The sequence below is a fragment of the Eurypyga helias genome, unplaced genomic scaffold (assembly GCF_000690775.1).
Source record: "Eurypyga helias isolate BGI_N326 unplaced genomic scaffold, ASM69077v1 scaffold984, whole genome shotgun sequence".
NCBI classification, from domain to species: domain Eukaryota; kingdom Metazoa; phylum Chordata; class Aves; order Eurypygiformes; family Eurypygidae; genus Eurypyga; species Eurypyga helias.
The window spans coordinates 96,014-111,824 of NW_010244111.1; the positions used below are offsets into that span (position 1 = coordinate 96,014).

General features: G+C 37.7%; 1 protein-coding gene across 1 annotated transcript in view; it reads right to left on the minus strand.

The window, feature by feature from the left end:
* Positions 1 to 15,811, minus strand: part of GFRA1 (GDNF family receptor alpha 1) — a 142,292-nt gene that overhangs the window by 21,114 nt on the left and 105,367 nt on the right. Inside the window, exons 5-7 of the mRNA XM_010149623.1 lie at positions 14,485 to 14,594; positions 8,972 to 9,106; positions 5,684 to 5,862 (exon numbers count right to left, since the gene is read on the minus strand). Coding sequence (XP_010147925.1) covers positions 5,684 to 5,862; positions 8,972 to 9,106; positions 14,485 to 14,594 — 424 coding nt within the window. The remainder of the gene's footprint in view (positions 1 to 5,683; positions 5,863 to 8,971; positions 9,107 to 14,484; positions 14,595 to 15,811) is intronic.

The window sequence follows — 15,811 nt, forward strand, 5'->3', positions numbered from 1 at the left end:
CTCCACACATCATGACTGATCTTGCATGGGGGTCTGATGTTCAACTAAGAAATTCAACCAAAGCCGGTAAATGAGAACAGTTTTCTACTGACTACTGATGGGTGATGTTTCATAGCAATACTGACACTAATAGGATACACCTGAGGCTGTAGGATATGATACTTGGCTAGATCCTCAAATTGTTCCTCTGATGTTCAAAAGAGAGGAGAAAGACTCTCTGTAGTTAGAAATTAATCAGCTATATTAATCAGATCTTTAACTTCAAAAAAGATCTCTCTTGTGTGGTCCTGAAATTCTTTGGCAAAGACGATGAACTATCCAAGTGCAACCTTGCCCTGAGTGGGATAAGTCTACATGAACATACCATGAGTACATATGGATGTATATGTTCACTGCAAAGCAGCCTTTTCACACTCAAGTCCACTGCACAGTAATGCACACACTGAGACTGCCACACAGACTGAAAACCCAAACCTGTCCCTCACTCATGGTGACCTGGCCTTCTCTGGTTCTGTCTGAAAGGTGCAAGAGTCACGCAGTGAATGAGTAAAGTTCTCAGGGAATTTTATACATTCACTTTTTTTGAGGATTCACTTCAGCATGGTGCTAAAGCAAAGATTAACTTCACTGAAATCCATCGACAAAACTGTCTCTGTTTTGGTAAAACACAGAATTTTTTTCAATGCTTCCCAATGTAAATGATTAACTTTAAACTATCCCTGGTTGTCAGATTTTAATCTGAACATGCAAAGCACACAAGACTTCTTTAGGCTGAACAGAATTGCTACGGAAGCCAATTAAAGATGTTGCTTTTTCAGAAGAAAAGCTGCCAAAACCAGCAGGCTGACCCCATTATGTCAGCTAATCCCTGAAATACAGGAGGTAAATTTAAATCTTTTCATTCGAAACATTTAGTCAATATTCTTTTTTCAGCACTGAGAGTTTTATATTCCTGTACATCTTTTGCCAAACACTTTCTGTGTAGTTGCAATGCCCAGAGTAAGAGGTCCAAACATGACTTCTGGGGGACAGAGCAGGCGGAGCATCAGAAAGGACAATGCTGGCTTATCACAAACTGAAAAGGAAACAGAAAGTTCACAGACCATATGAAGGGACAGTGAAAAGAGGGTGCCAGGCATATGGGTGAGTTAATACTGGTGCTCAGGGGATAAATCAAGTTCCCTTTGTCTCGTACTATCCTCACACCAACACCACACCTACATACTGCCCATGTTTCCTGCTTATGCTCACTCACCACCCCATTACGAGCCTGTGAAACTCCACACCTGCTGTGTCTTGATCCTCAGAAGCTTTTAACCCTCTCCAAACACCTACACAATGCTTTATAATAATAATATTTAGCACACGGGAAGATACATTAAATAATTGTAGACAGTACTTCAAACAGATTAGCAGATCCTTACACAGTGCTGAAGACCTGCAACAGACAGACCTACAAGCGAAAAGCAGTCATTTTCAGTCTGTGAGTCACGTTTAAGTCCTAATGTCCTCAGAGAACTGTAATCTCCTGGTTTTGTCCTAAGACTTGCTATAATAGTTATTTCTTAAAGTCAAGTTTAGGTGGAATTACGTGAATTTGTAGAACAGCTTGCAATATGACCCACGTCTGTTCTAAACACCCATTAATCTTACATGCAAATAGAACTAATTCACATATCTAAGTATCTATATTTCTCTTTTCCTCCTTGTTCCCCACAAAATGTTTGAGGTTTTTAATTCTTATGTCTCTTTTTTTTTTTAAATTTTGCTGCTGAGACTACAAAGACATTCACATACTGAACTCAACTGAGGAGCATTTGCCTTCAGTCTGAAGGGCTCAATTACACTAAAATGTCCACTACTCACACTTCTTCAAAAGCACAAAAACCTTAAATTCATTCTGAATGCTGAACTAAGATTAATTAGAGCAAGACATTTATATCAAATGTGGGAAAACAACGTATAGAACTATCTAGGGAGTTGGTAGATTTCAATGAATAAGTTTACACTTAATGTCCTTAACCATCTTGATTTTGATCATTTTTGTCTTGTGTATTTTTATTTATCTATGATGATGATGTAACAACAATTGGTCTAATCTAGTCTAGTCTGTCATTTGAAGCTTATTTCATTATCATCTTCCAGTTCCATGCTTCACTCCTATATGCAGAAGCAGCATTTTACTTGAGGAATACATGGTGTGAGTACACAGCCCAACTCATTCCTTTGTCCCTTTCAAATAATCCAACATGACGGTTTAAGCAGTGGTGCTAGAACATGAGACTGAAAGGCCATAACCATTTTTTGATTGATGGTACTGAACACTATTTACGATTGAGAATGAAGGATAAACAAATAGGTCAGTTAAATAGAAAATGTTAGAGCAAAGCCATCAGAAAAAAAGATAAGGATGGCAATTACTTAATAAAATATGCCTCTATGAGGAGCGCACTTGGCATTCATCTTCTGTTTTGTTGACAATATTCTATAAATTATTTTTATGTGTTTCTGAGGATCCTTTGGAAGAAGTCAGGCACCTCAAAAAATACTTGAATTTAGCATTTTACATAATACTAACCACTATTTATGCTCTGTGTTTACCAAACTTTGTTAGAAGCCAGATTTATAGAAGATTCTGTAGAATGCTTGTCAAAGTTAAGCATCTTCCTGGCAAAGATGGAGTGCTGATTTAAAGTAGGGTTAGAAAAAAGCATGTATTACAGAAATCCACGCATATGTAAATGTAAAATAAGCATATATCAGAAATCAACATTTCTCTGTATCAATGTGAAATAAGAGAATACCACCATAAAGGAGAACTACAAATTCTTGTACCAATGGTAACTTGAAATGAAGAATAATTTCTAAACAGCATCACTGTAACAAAAATTATAAATCCAAAACTTCAACAGGTATTCAAAATAAATATTGAGTACAGGTAAAAGAAAGAGCATCTCAGTTTCTTTAAGCATTCACAACTCTGATTCCCAGGTGCATGTGTGCAGGATAACACAGCACAGCAACAAAACCGTTAGTGCATTCTTGCTTTTCATACAACCATTATGAACAAGTCAGAAAAAAAAATGTATCAAAAATTGCTCAGCCAGTGACACTGTTGGCAGATTGGGTTAGTGACCTGTATTTTACAACCCCAAGAGGTTAGTATTTGTTCATTTCTATGGCAATTTATACTAATCAATCACTTCCTGCTCTTTCTTCCCTCGCTGTATTTATTTCCATGGCAATTTATACTAATCAATCACTTCCTGCTCTTTCTTCCTTCTCTGCATTTTTAAACCCACTAACGAGGATATGCAGCATCACAATGATCATTTCCTTATCCCCTCTCTGCCATTGTCTTTTTGTGCTGAGACTAATGCTTTAAATTCCACTTTTCACAGTGTTTAGGCTATACTGCCTTGTTGAAACCTTTCAGCTCAACTGCTAAGTGTATAACAAAGCCCTTCAGATTGCTTTTGGTCGCACTAGTCCATGTTTTGAAAATACTACAAAGGCATATCTTTCATGGGAGGAGAGCCTTGGAATGAATACGCTTCTCCAAGTGTGATATGAATGCCTCCAGTTCTTTTGTAAGATCTGCATTGAGGTTTCAGTCTCACATGCAAAGTGGCACCATACTGTCCAACAAACACAGGTTTCTTTTTTAAAAAGTGTGGGCTTGTTTTGGCTCTATTTGTAAGTTATTTTTTTGAAAAATGCTTTAAAACATGAGAGCTTTGTTCTTCGTGTTTTGGTTCTGACACAAGGAAGTAGTGAGCACCAGAATGTTGTATTTCACAAGAATAAAACTGCTTGATTCACAGAACTTCAGTGACCTTTTAGTGCAGACATCTATAGTTTCTACAGAACAGGAGAGATCATTTATTTCAAGGAAGCTGTTTTCCAAAAATTGTATCAAGTATATCAGGGGTACACTTGCAGTCATAACATAGCTTAAACCCAGTGCTGATAAACTCATGTGGGACAACTTCAAAATGCCAGAGTACAGGAGTAAGGACAGGGAAGATTTTAATTCATTTTCAAAACACTGGAACATCTATTCAGACTTGAGGAACATTTGCAAATCAAACTGAATCCAATGGGATTGTGATCACTTGCCACTTCTTCACTTCATTATTTATCATGTCTACTTTGGTAGCATCTGGAGGCCTTACTCCGTAGGGGACTGTACAAACACTAAAGGAAAATGTGGTCTCTCCCATAAAACAAATCTTTAATATAACATGAAGTGTATTAATAATATCCCATCAAGGACTTGCTTTAAATGCAAGATATTCCAAGTTCCAGGTTTAAAAGGTTGCGTTTCTTTTTAGCATAGTCTATTTGGTAAAAGGACTACTCCATATAGAATGGCTGCAACTATCTCCCTTCATCCATAACTTACGAAGATTGACTAATAATGAATGCACAAATAAATAAAAAAAACCCCCAGAATTAAACCAGAAGGACCCAAACTCAACACCATCTACCATTAAACCCATATACTTTGTGACTGTAAGGTCGCTAAAATTGTTAATTCATATGCAATTTGCCAATGCAAAATAAATGGAGAATCTAGAAAAGGATGAAGATCAGAGAATGGTGCAGGAAAGATTAAGAAGTAAAATATACTGCCAAGGGATACAAGCTGTCCACTTTAGTGAATACAGAAACTTTTATAGAGTTTAATAGGAAGAATACAAAATCAATTTTTTATAAGTGAAATGTGAATGCTACAAGTGTAGAAGATTTTGGGAGTCCAGAAAAAAATAAATCTTAATATCAGGTAAGACCTAAAACATGGACACTTTCATTTGTATCAAATAGCAGTTTTCCTCCTTCATCATCAAAAATAAACAGACAAAGCTGATCTATTCCTGACCTAATTTTGCATTTAAACCACCACAAATTTTTCTAACCCAAGATTATAATCTGGCCTAAGGATGTTTCAGATTACATTTCCTGTTACCTCTTTGCTGCTTGATTTTGCAGTTGTTTCCTGCCCAAGTTCTTCAAACATTTTAAGAGCTACATATACTGCCTTCAGCAAGCGATGAGCCTCTTTAAATCCAGAATCAATGACAGACCTTGAATAGCCTAATTGAAGTGTCAAAGAAAATCGCTACGGCCATTGGCCAAAATCATATCATGACCTTGACCCAAGTTCAGGAAAGCACCCGATCCAAAATACCTTCTGTCTCTGTCCAGATTCTTCACTATGTAGTTTGTAGCACCACTTATTCTCTAATAACCAGACCTAGTCAGCCAAAAAAACTCTTAAGTTTACAGTCAATAACATAAGAAAGAAGGCAGGAGGACATGCTAGATGACATTAAGAGCTCCTTCTGAATTTTGATTACTCAGGGGATTAATTTAATCTGACATATCCTGGCAGAATTTGGAGAGTGCCACATTCATATCCAAACCTGTGATAACAAATTAAATACTATTCCCTGTTCCTGAATCAGAGAAGCAATAAAATTCACTTTGAAATATGCATATTTCTGATCTAAAATAAGAGTGTCTGATATTTTACAATATATCTGGCTTGTAACTACAACATAGGAATGAACACAAATTCCAATTTAAGCAGGCACTTATTTATGCAGCAGGAGACCATTCTGTATACATATCTATGAAAAACTTTATTTACTCACTTCCAACAAGTACAAGACTCTCTTACCTGCAGGTTTGCACATGCTGGTGAATCGTTGTGGGTGGGTATTTCATTGTTGGTGGTCTCTGAACCTGTGTTTTTAACTCTGGAAGCTGTTGTAGTTGTGGCTGTAGTGGTCTGTACTGGTAAGATTGGCTGCCACACATTCACATCAGTACCATTGCCGAAGGCCTGAATTGCATTTTCTGTAAAAATAAATTACAGGCAATCTTCAGTTTCTAAACAAATGGCAGAAAGCAGAACTGACTTTTTAATCATTATTATTGGTAGTAGTATTCTTCCATTGAAAATGTGTATTTATAGAAACTCAATTTTTAGGCTGAAAAATGTGTCAATTTTGAATGTATCAGAAACATGAACTGAGAGTCTGGGGTCAGATAATTATCTGGTGCAGTCTCTTCACTGTAATGTTCCTAGTAATTCTTGACAGAAGCTCTAGACTTACTGCAATCATATTTGTTGCCATCCAAAAGCTTAAAAAAAAAAAAAAAAAAAACCAACAAAAAAACACCTTTCAAGATTTAAAATACAGTTTGAATGTTATGTCCTAATTCAGGCAGGTGATGTTACATAAGCAAACTAAAAACAGAGAGCAGGCAAAATATTAGTTTATTTCTACAACTTTGTGTAGTAAAACTAATATGCCTGTAACTACAAAATGGTTTAACTAAAACAATTTTTCCTTACAGTTTTCAACCAGAATCGACATAATTAGGTGAGGGAAGCATTCTTAAACTAAACTTTAGCATATAAAAGTTAAAAAGCTTATCAGAGTTTCATGGGATTAAAGAGTATGTTTATGGCATGAGTAAATTGGTTGGGGTTCTTTACAAACAAATAGAAAAACAGTTTTTAATCAGGTCTTTGGGGATTCAACATGATTTAGGGATTTCTTATTTCAAATTCTTTGTTCAAGAAATCAAACAATTTCACTGGGGACTAATATGTGGAAGTTATTAATACTTCTCAGTGGCATTCCTTGCCTTATAAAATAATTTACATTTAATTCTCATCTGAAAAAAATGTATTTTATTCTGATATTAGTTCTTAGAACACTAACATGTAAGGGCATGAAATTGCAAAAGGCACCACAATCAGTTAGGTTGATGGAGACAAAGAAGGAAGAGTGGAATTATATCCTTCATGGTTTTACCTGAATAAGGCAATATATAAAGCAATATTTTCCTATGATTTCCTAAATTAACAGTAACTCACTGTTTCCATTACTGCAAGAAGGATCACAAAAATACATGCAATCCTGCCAGTATTGCCACCACTGTAATATTACTAAGAAACCTGCATCTTCCAATAAGGAGGATAAAAGTATAAGCAAGCTAATACACAGCTCCACGTTTTAATGTGGAATATTTTTTATTTGGGGCTTACTGATTTGGATTTTTAGCTTTCTTGAGAATGGGTCAGTTACACAGTTCTGCAGGACAATACCCCAAATCACTGATTTATTTTACAGTTCGAAGGGGAAGTATACTTTAGCAAAACAGACTAGCTAGAAAATTCCTAGTTTCATCTCATTGTGAAAAAGTGATTTTTGTTTTGTCTAAAAAAGTCTCATCCAATAAATAAACGGCATTTTCTCCAGGCACTGGAAGGCCCATTAATGATAATTACAATTAAAAAAAATAATAATTGGAACATTTCCTATTCTCTGTAAGAGAACAAACTTTGCATTAAACCAGAAACATCTTCAATTTCTTCATGAAGAAGACATCTCTTACAGCTAGGAGGACTATAATTTGTCTCACAGTAACCTCTGATGTCTTTGATTTGTCTTCATTAATGCTTTTATGCTGATAGCAAAAGAAAGGGTGAGGGGTTGCTCTGTCTTTATGTTCTAAAAGGAACATGTAACATTTCTAGCAATTAGTACATTCAGAAAGGAATAAAACCTGATGTTTTACTGTATATATAAATGGCAGCCCTATTAGGTTTGAAGAAGGTCTGATGATATATTGTTAATTTTTAACCAATCACAGTCTGAATTTTTCCTGGGTTGTTGTTGTTAAATAATCTTGAGTAACTGATTCATTCTCCTAAAGCTTAAGAAATAGTACATCAAATAGTGACTCCTCACTCACTTTTGGTACGCAAAGCTCCCTCTATCTTCACAGCTATGCTGCCTTTTGAGAAGCTAACAATGGAGATTTTCAAACCCTTCACTAAAAGATAAATCAAACCCTGCATTGGGATCTACTCAAGTATATAGGGCTTGATAGGTCAGTCTGGATCATCGAGTTAATTTGCTATTTAAAAAAAAAAACAAAACAAAACAAACAAAACCAATAATGTATGCTTTTCATAAGCCAATGAAATATTACTTTAAAACTGGTATTAATTTTTTACCCTCAGAACTCCTGCTGGAAGCTTATTTCTTAACTTTAGTCTCATGGTTAAAAATTTTCCAATTTCAAACCTAAATATGTATAGTCAATATCTCCCTTTTTGATCTTTTGCCAACATTGAACTCTAGGTTAAGTAATCCTTCTCCCTCCCTGGGCTTGCCCCTCTAACACAATTTCAGAGGGCAATCACATATCCTTTCAAATTCTATTCTGCTAGGCTAGGGAAGCCAAGCCCTTTTGGTCTCCTCATTTATCTGAAATTAAAACTCTGATGCACACTCCACATCATCCAATTACGCTGCTCCAGGCAGACAGGAAATTTGAAAGGAGAACCTGCCAAAATCGACTCCACTGAGCCATTCTAAAATTTATAATAGTCCCTAATTTGGAAGTGAGTTTGACTGGGGGGGGGAAAAAAAAAAAATCAATAATTTAACAAAATCTTTACAATAGGTACCATCCAGACTTGTGTTAAAACCAGGAAGCTGAGATCAAGTAGCCTAAAAAACCTGAAGCTTGGCTATAAATTGCAAGCACAATCCAATTTACACTTACCTACAGCAAATCCTTCACATCATAAACTGCATGTCCTTTTTTATATGAAGTTCTTAAATTATATAGAAGACCCTCAGGTGTTGCAATTTTTTGGTACAGATGCTGCATGACTGTTCAGGTTCAAATATGATCCGTGATGTAAACATATTTCTATACGATATAACTTTGTATTTTGATATTTTTTTCAACATCATCTCATGTTTGCAATCTTGGCCATAAACCACAGTATCAAGCATATTTGCTAATTTGTTTAATTCTTACACCTAGAGCAGAACCATGCTTACAAAGCGCAAAGAGGTGGCTTTGATGTATCATAACGTACTTAAGCAGTAAAGAAATTCCAGAAAACACATTTAAAGACATCTAATTTTGTACTTACTAAGGCAAGTATTGTCCTGGAAGAAATTCAGAAATTTCAGGCATTCATCTATGTCGTTACCGCTGTTGCTGCAGTCACACCACGGGGCAACGCTGAGACTATTTGAGTCTATGTAGTTTGGTGTCATCACTGTGCCTATTAACAAAGAGTAAAGTACAATACCATGAGCATCCCGAAATATTCTTTCCAAACAGCACTTGGTAAGTTGTGTAATCAGAGCTAGATTCACAATTCAAACCCATGCATGTGGAGACCATGGAAGGTCTCCAAGTTCCAGACTTCACAGTTCCTGTCTCCCTTTGCCCTTTGCCACCCAGCCCTGCACTGTACTTCACACCCTAGGTTGTCGGAATGCAACCATTTCAGGGACTGTAAAATGACTCATGAAGTAAAGACCCATTCCCTTCCTCCACCAAGGTTTATATTGCATTCCCACAGAGAGCTGCATCAGCAGAAATGACAGGTGGAAATCTCTGGCAGAGGGGAGGGATGGTCTGGGAGACGGTGGGCAACTCTTAAAAGGGTTTTGCTGCCAAACCAAACATATGTGGAGCATGTCGCTAGAGTTGCAGTCTAAAAATTCAATTTTTCTTCCTTGCTTGTGTTTTTTCTCATTTTTGTTCTAACTGCAAATAAATGGCTGAAACTAGACATCCAGACCTAAGCTTGCTCCTTGAGTCAGCAGCCAGCCTGAAAAAAGTATTCCTGAAACACATGATCAAGGAGAATGCCAGTCATGTTGAGAGAAACCCAAACACATCTTGGAGGAGCATTAACCCCATGGTGCTCGTTAGGGACCTGCCAATGGAGTGGGCTATGGCATTGGAACGACGTGTCCAGGGAGGTGGTGGAGTCACCATCCCTGGAGGTATTTGAGAGATGTGTGGATGTGGCACTTAGGGACATGGTTTAGCGGTGGACTTGGCAGTGCTGGGTTAACGGTTAGACCTGATGATCTTAAAGGTCCTTCCCAACCTAAATGATCCTATGATTCTGTGACAAAACAGTACATTAGATTCTTTGCCGGTAATAAATTATTATAATTCTTGCTGTGTCACTACTTCTGTAAAGTGATTGTTTCCTTAACATTGTCAACAACTTACAACCACAGGTTCACTCTAACTCTATTACAAATTCTTGGGTAAAAATTCTCACATGTATATGTCAACTCAAGGCTACCAAGAATGAAATGAAGCCAAAGAATGCATTTTGTGTCCTAAAAGATATAGAGCAACTGTTCATCACTCATCTGTATCAGGCAACTCTGACGTGATCAGCACTTATTCAAACAAGTAGTCTCACTGAAGGCATCACCCCAGCAGGTCAGATATTTCAAACTTTCCTAAGGATGGAAAAGTTTGAACTTTTGTTTTATTTGCCTGGCCAAAGAGGAAAAATTAATTAAAAAGGGGCAGGTATTCCAGATTTGTACTGATGACAGCTGTTTCAGGAAACACATCCCTCACTTGGTAATCTACAGTTCTAGGACAAGTTGTATATCATGAGGAAATGTGATCACATCCCCTCAAAACTGACATTGAAGTAGCCATTAAGAAGATGGAATAGATGAAGGATTAATATTAGAGACCCAAGGTGTACACTAGCAGAGAAAATCTGGTCCATAGGTCCAGGGTCCAAGAGTCTGCAATAACATACAGGAAAGGACTATCAGACATCAAGCTAAAAAAAGGAACATTAGAAATAACACAAATCACAGAGTGATGTCAAATAGCCTTTCAGTCACCAGGCAGCACTGGGAACTGAACAAATCAACATGCAAACTGCTTCATACAGGACATGGGAGACAAAGGAGAAGAGACTGTAAGGCTGGCTTGAGAGGCAGTAACATACCTGAAAATTAATGCAGTCCCACTGCCAAACTCACAAAAAGCATCTTTTGTCTTGTTTTGGTATGTTCTTCAATTAGAATGCAATGCCATACCTTTATCTATTTCCACTTTTAACAGATAGTTGCAGTAATAATTGCTCAAGTTCTACATGAGATTAGCACATGAGTAAACAGCACAGTTCAAAATTTATTAAATAGAGGTACAGAATTTAGTAGAATAGGCAAATATCATTTGCACCATTAATGAAAATCTGACAGTAGAAAAATAAGAAGAGGAATGATGTTAAATTAAAATAAAACAAATGAAAATATCTGTCCATTATCCATTTGATGGTTCAGTACACTATTTCAAGTATGTGACATGATCTGAAAAGAAGTGAGCGAAAATGAAAACCAAGAGGATTTTGCAAATGGAATGAAAACAGTAGGCTTAAAAAAAACCCAAAGAAACAAACAAAAAAACACCACCACCAAACACCCTAAGTAACAAACACTTAGTGAAGGGTTAAAAAACCAGAACGGTATTGAGGAAATTAAAACGGTCACTGAGGTAAGACTTTCTTATCATAAAGGGGTGGTAAGGTAATTAAGTGGGTCAAGAAAGGAGCTAAAAGCGTAACAGATACCAAGCTACGATTAGGGTTGATGAATACAGAAAAGACAGGACAAGGAACGTGTACACACAGCACACAAACTGTGCATCCAGCAAAAACAGAGTGGCTGAAAGAGCAGCTAGTAGAAAATCAGTCTGTCATTTAAACCTGGGGGCAGATGTGAACCCAAGCGGATTATATGCTTGGTTTCCTGGGGTAGATTTTCTTTTTTCCCAGCAATGTGTGTGTGTCTTCCCCACCTCCCTCCTGCTAGCTGGCATCTTGGAAATTCTGCTGAAGGACACTAACGGATCACAGACACCATGGTGGTTGGCAGTAAAATAGGATATGTTTGGTTTTCTGCATTCTCCCCATCCAATAGGTCTGTGATGGTCTCAGTAGCAGGCAGTCAGGTCTCTGTATTTTAGACACACACAGAATTGAGCTGAACACAGCCAAGAGGCTGCTCAGATTAGGATCAGTTAAGAATGAGGAGATGGATGGTGAGCCCAGGAGAAGGGGCATGTGACTGAAGTTCCATTGCCCAATGCAACTCCAGTTTATTCAGATAAACTCTCATGGGATTCCTGGGAATCCCAGGGAAATTGGATGGATTTTAGGGCAAACAAGTGAAAACGTGTCAGAAAGCAAATGCTAAAGCAGATCTTAAAGTCAGTAGTTAGAGCAATATTTAACTGATTGGAGTGTAGACAGGTCCAGATAGCTTAACTAGGCTGTAACCAAAGCACTGAATTTCAAACAAAGCTATCTCCAATCTTCTTCCACACTAGATATTTTTAATAGATTTTCTTTAATTATTAAAAAAAATATCCTATTACTATGACAAGGAGCCTAAAGCAATGAGTTAAATTTTTCAAAATTCATGTAAAATATACATAACTGTATATTTTGTTATTCCTGTACAATATACATATACAAAATGTACATAACGCCCTGATGCAAACTTTAAGGAACCCTATATAGACTGTTATTCCATTTAACTGATAAAGCACTTAATATAAAAACTGACTGCATCTATTCCCACTTAAGGAATTTACTTCAGGTGGGATTCCACTAATTTCAGTGAACTCTGATTTACATCATTGTAAGCAGCATCAGAATCACACCCACTATGCCTTCCATAGGGAAGTCTCGATTCCCTGAACAAACCCTGTGGAGACATAATTTTTGCTACATTTAATGAAATGGCTAAATGAAATAATATTTTATCTTAATGAGCAATATTTTATCCTAATTAAAACACCTGAATATCCTGAAGCTTTGATGAATGAATGGATCTGTAACAGCTTCTTCCCTAAAGTCTACCTATCTCTTCTTCCTGAGTTTTATATATATTAAGCAGACATTTGAAAGATTGTACCTCTGATTCCTGTCTCAGCATCTTACAATTTGACGCATTACTCCACTTTAATGTCAGCTTGATATCAGAAGTAGAATTTCCTGCTTCAGCACATTAAACTTTTGTTTAGGTAATTTTCTTGGTTTATCAGAACTACTACGAAGAAATAAAAACTCTTGTAACACTAGTCAGTACCCATGGTTTTTGCACGTGTCCAGAGGCTAGCAGGAAGGAAGAAAAATGTTACTTTTTCCCTTTGAAACTTAGATCTCCTTTTGATTTCAACTCCTTAGGGATCCATTCCACATTTCTGATGTTACAGCATGGTCACCCACAGGACGACAAGAACATAGGAACTGGGTCATCCTTGAGGTTAAATTGAAAAATGGATCCAACAAAACTGCCAGCAAAATTCCCTAGGTCCAGCAAGAACTTCTTGGCAGCTCTTCCCAGAAGTATCTATTAGTAATAGTTACTCTTTGCCAGCAGCTAGATTTTTTAATCTCATTGACTAGATCACATTTCAAGCCTATTCAATTCTTGATTTTACAGTCAAATGACATTCTGTCATGACTACTCATATGTTACACTCCTTGCACACTGTCTTCATCTCGTAAGCCGTAGAAGCATATCCTTTGAAACCATCACATCTTATTTTACCAGTTGCCACATGAACTTACCTCACTTGTTAGCTGCTAGCGTAATAAGAATGGTAACAATAAGGCAGAGAATATCGTGCTCAGTCATTTTTCAGAAAAAACAACCTATTTTTTATAAATATTTTATTTTGGATATTATCTCCAGAGACATTTATTTAACAGCAGGATCCGCTTCAGGGCCTCAGCTGGGACCTTCACACCCAACAGAAGGGGATATTACTGCATCGCAGCAGGTGCAGGCTGCAAGCTTAGAATCATCTTATCCGGTGGCCTTTAAAATTTGTTGGTTTCAGAGTTTTGACATTCACTTGTTCTTTCTTGCCCAACCACGTTATTTCTACAACAAATTCACCTTCCTGAGATGATCTCTCTCTTTCAGGAATCAAACACTGCACATGGGATATGGAATCTGTCTTGCATAAAGGCATCCTTGTGCCTGTTGACAGTCAGCAAGGTGACATCAAACAAAATTAATTATGTTGGGGAGGAAGAGGATTTCATAAGATAAACTCGGTCTCAGTTCACCTCTACTGACAGGCATCTCAGAATACAGAGTGGACAGAAGACCCTCCTGGAAAGAATAGCAGCAGGAAGTGAAACAAGGCTGGGTTGGTCTATTGTCTCATTCCTCAAATGTCCTGCAAACTTTCTCCCAAGACCAAGAGGTGTTTTACCCAACCTGCTGATGTCAGCAGCATAAAAAACCAAGCTGCAGTTTCACTTGTTCTTTATAACTTCCTACTTCACGGTCCTGCCCAATTTCAACCAACTTAATAAGCTTTACTTTGTAAGCTTAATTTATATTAGTTAATTTTTAATGCAAGCACCTTTTTCTTCTTATCTTCTATCCTTAATTTCCTTTCAATGTATAAATTTACCCCAGGAACCTCTGTAAGGTAAAACAGGGTCAACACACGTAGGTAGAAAATTTTGCCTAGTACCATATTGTATGGTATTATATTCCACAGGTTTTATTTCATGTGGGCCTTCAAGACATAGTTTGGATGTTTTTCTTAGACTGAGCAAGCCCGCACCCTTCCCTGCCTTCTTACCAATGAGCCCCGAGTAAGCGAGGAGGCAGTCAGCATAGTTCTCCTTCAGACAGCTACTAACAGACCGTGACTCGGGCTGGCAGTTTGTGAAGAAATCTGCAAGGCGAGATCTGCAACAGGAAGAAAAATGCGTATCTTTAAAAATCAAGCCTGCAGGCACTCTTCCCTTTTATACTCTCTTTATTTTTGGACAAGGCTTAATATTCTTTAACTTAAATGTGTATTGGACACATTTCAGCTGACGAGAGTCACTTTCTTAAATGCATCTCTTTCCAGAATCAATTCTGGAAGTCAGAACAAAAAAGAAAACAGTGAGAAGGGACAGAACAACAGGGAAATGCCTGCCCTTTACTAAAAGAAATGTTCTGCATTTTCATGCCAAAAAAAAAAACCCAACCAAAAGACAAAGAGCGATTTTATCATAAGAGCAGTCATTTTGCCTGGATCTGAACTGGAATCTGTTATTCTACAGGAACAGAACACAGCTTCTGCTGTTTTACTGATTACACAAAACTCTATGTTTGTGCTCAGAGTCCTCTTACTACATGACTTGAGGCAGGACCTGCTTTGGTACTGAGTTTCCAGGGAATGGGCTTACCCCTGCTCTGGAGCAGCCTGCAGAACCAGCTGGCTGAGCTGGGGTAGCCGGCAGATCCAGATGGCACGGTCTCCGCAGCCGCCTCAAGCCATGGTACTGAGAACCTATTTGTTCTTGTAAAACGTGCATTTATCTGAAGTATACAGTAGTGAGCCCGGGGCTCAGAAGAAGGGACTGAGTGCTCTGCATCCCGTTCTGCTGCTGACTGGCCGTGTTATCTTCGCTTACCGCAGTTACTGCAATTCCAAGAGTGGGAGAGCACCACTTACTTAGAGTGCTTTAGGACTAGGACTGAAGGTGTTACACTTAACGGGTCGCTACTGCGTTGGAAAACCAGAAAAGGACCAGGAACTCTTCTGGTTATTTACGTTTTAAAGGCCAGATAAAGCTCCCATTCAGGTCTGTAAAATTTGAGAGGCTCACTGAGGTGGGTCAAGGTCCCACATCGCACAACCACTCTCCAGACCATCCTGGCCTGCACTCCTCAGCTCTGCTCATGCTTTCTCTTAGACCTGTAAACCTGGAGCAGGGACTTCTGTTTATTTATGAAGTGCCATTCAGACCTTTGTCTCCAAGCTCAAAATTATTTAACCTCCCTACTTCAATCTCCTCCTCTGTGAAAAAGAGATGAAAATGTTCTCTTGCATGTAACAACTCACAATGCTGTTAACCTTTGCAAAGCCCTCTCAAAATCAGAATAGTATCATCTATGCATTTTCAGCACTGCTC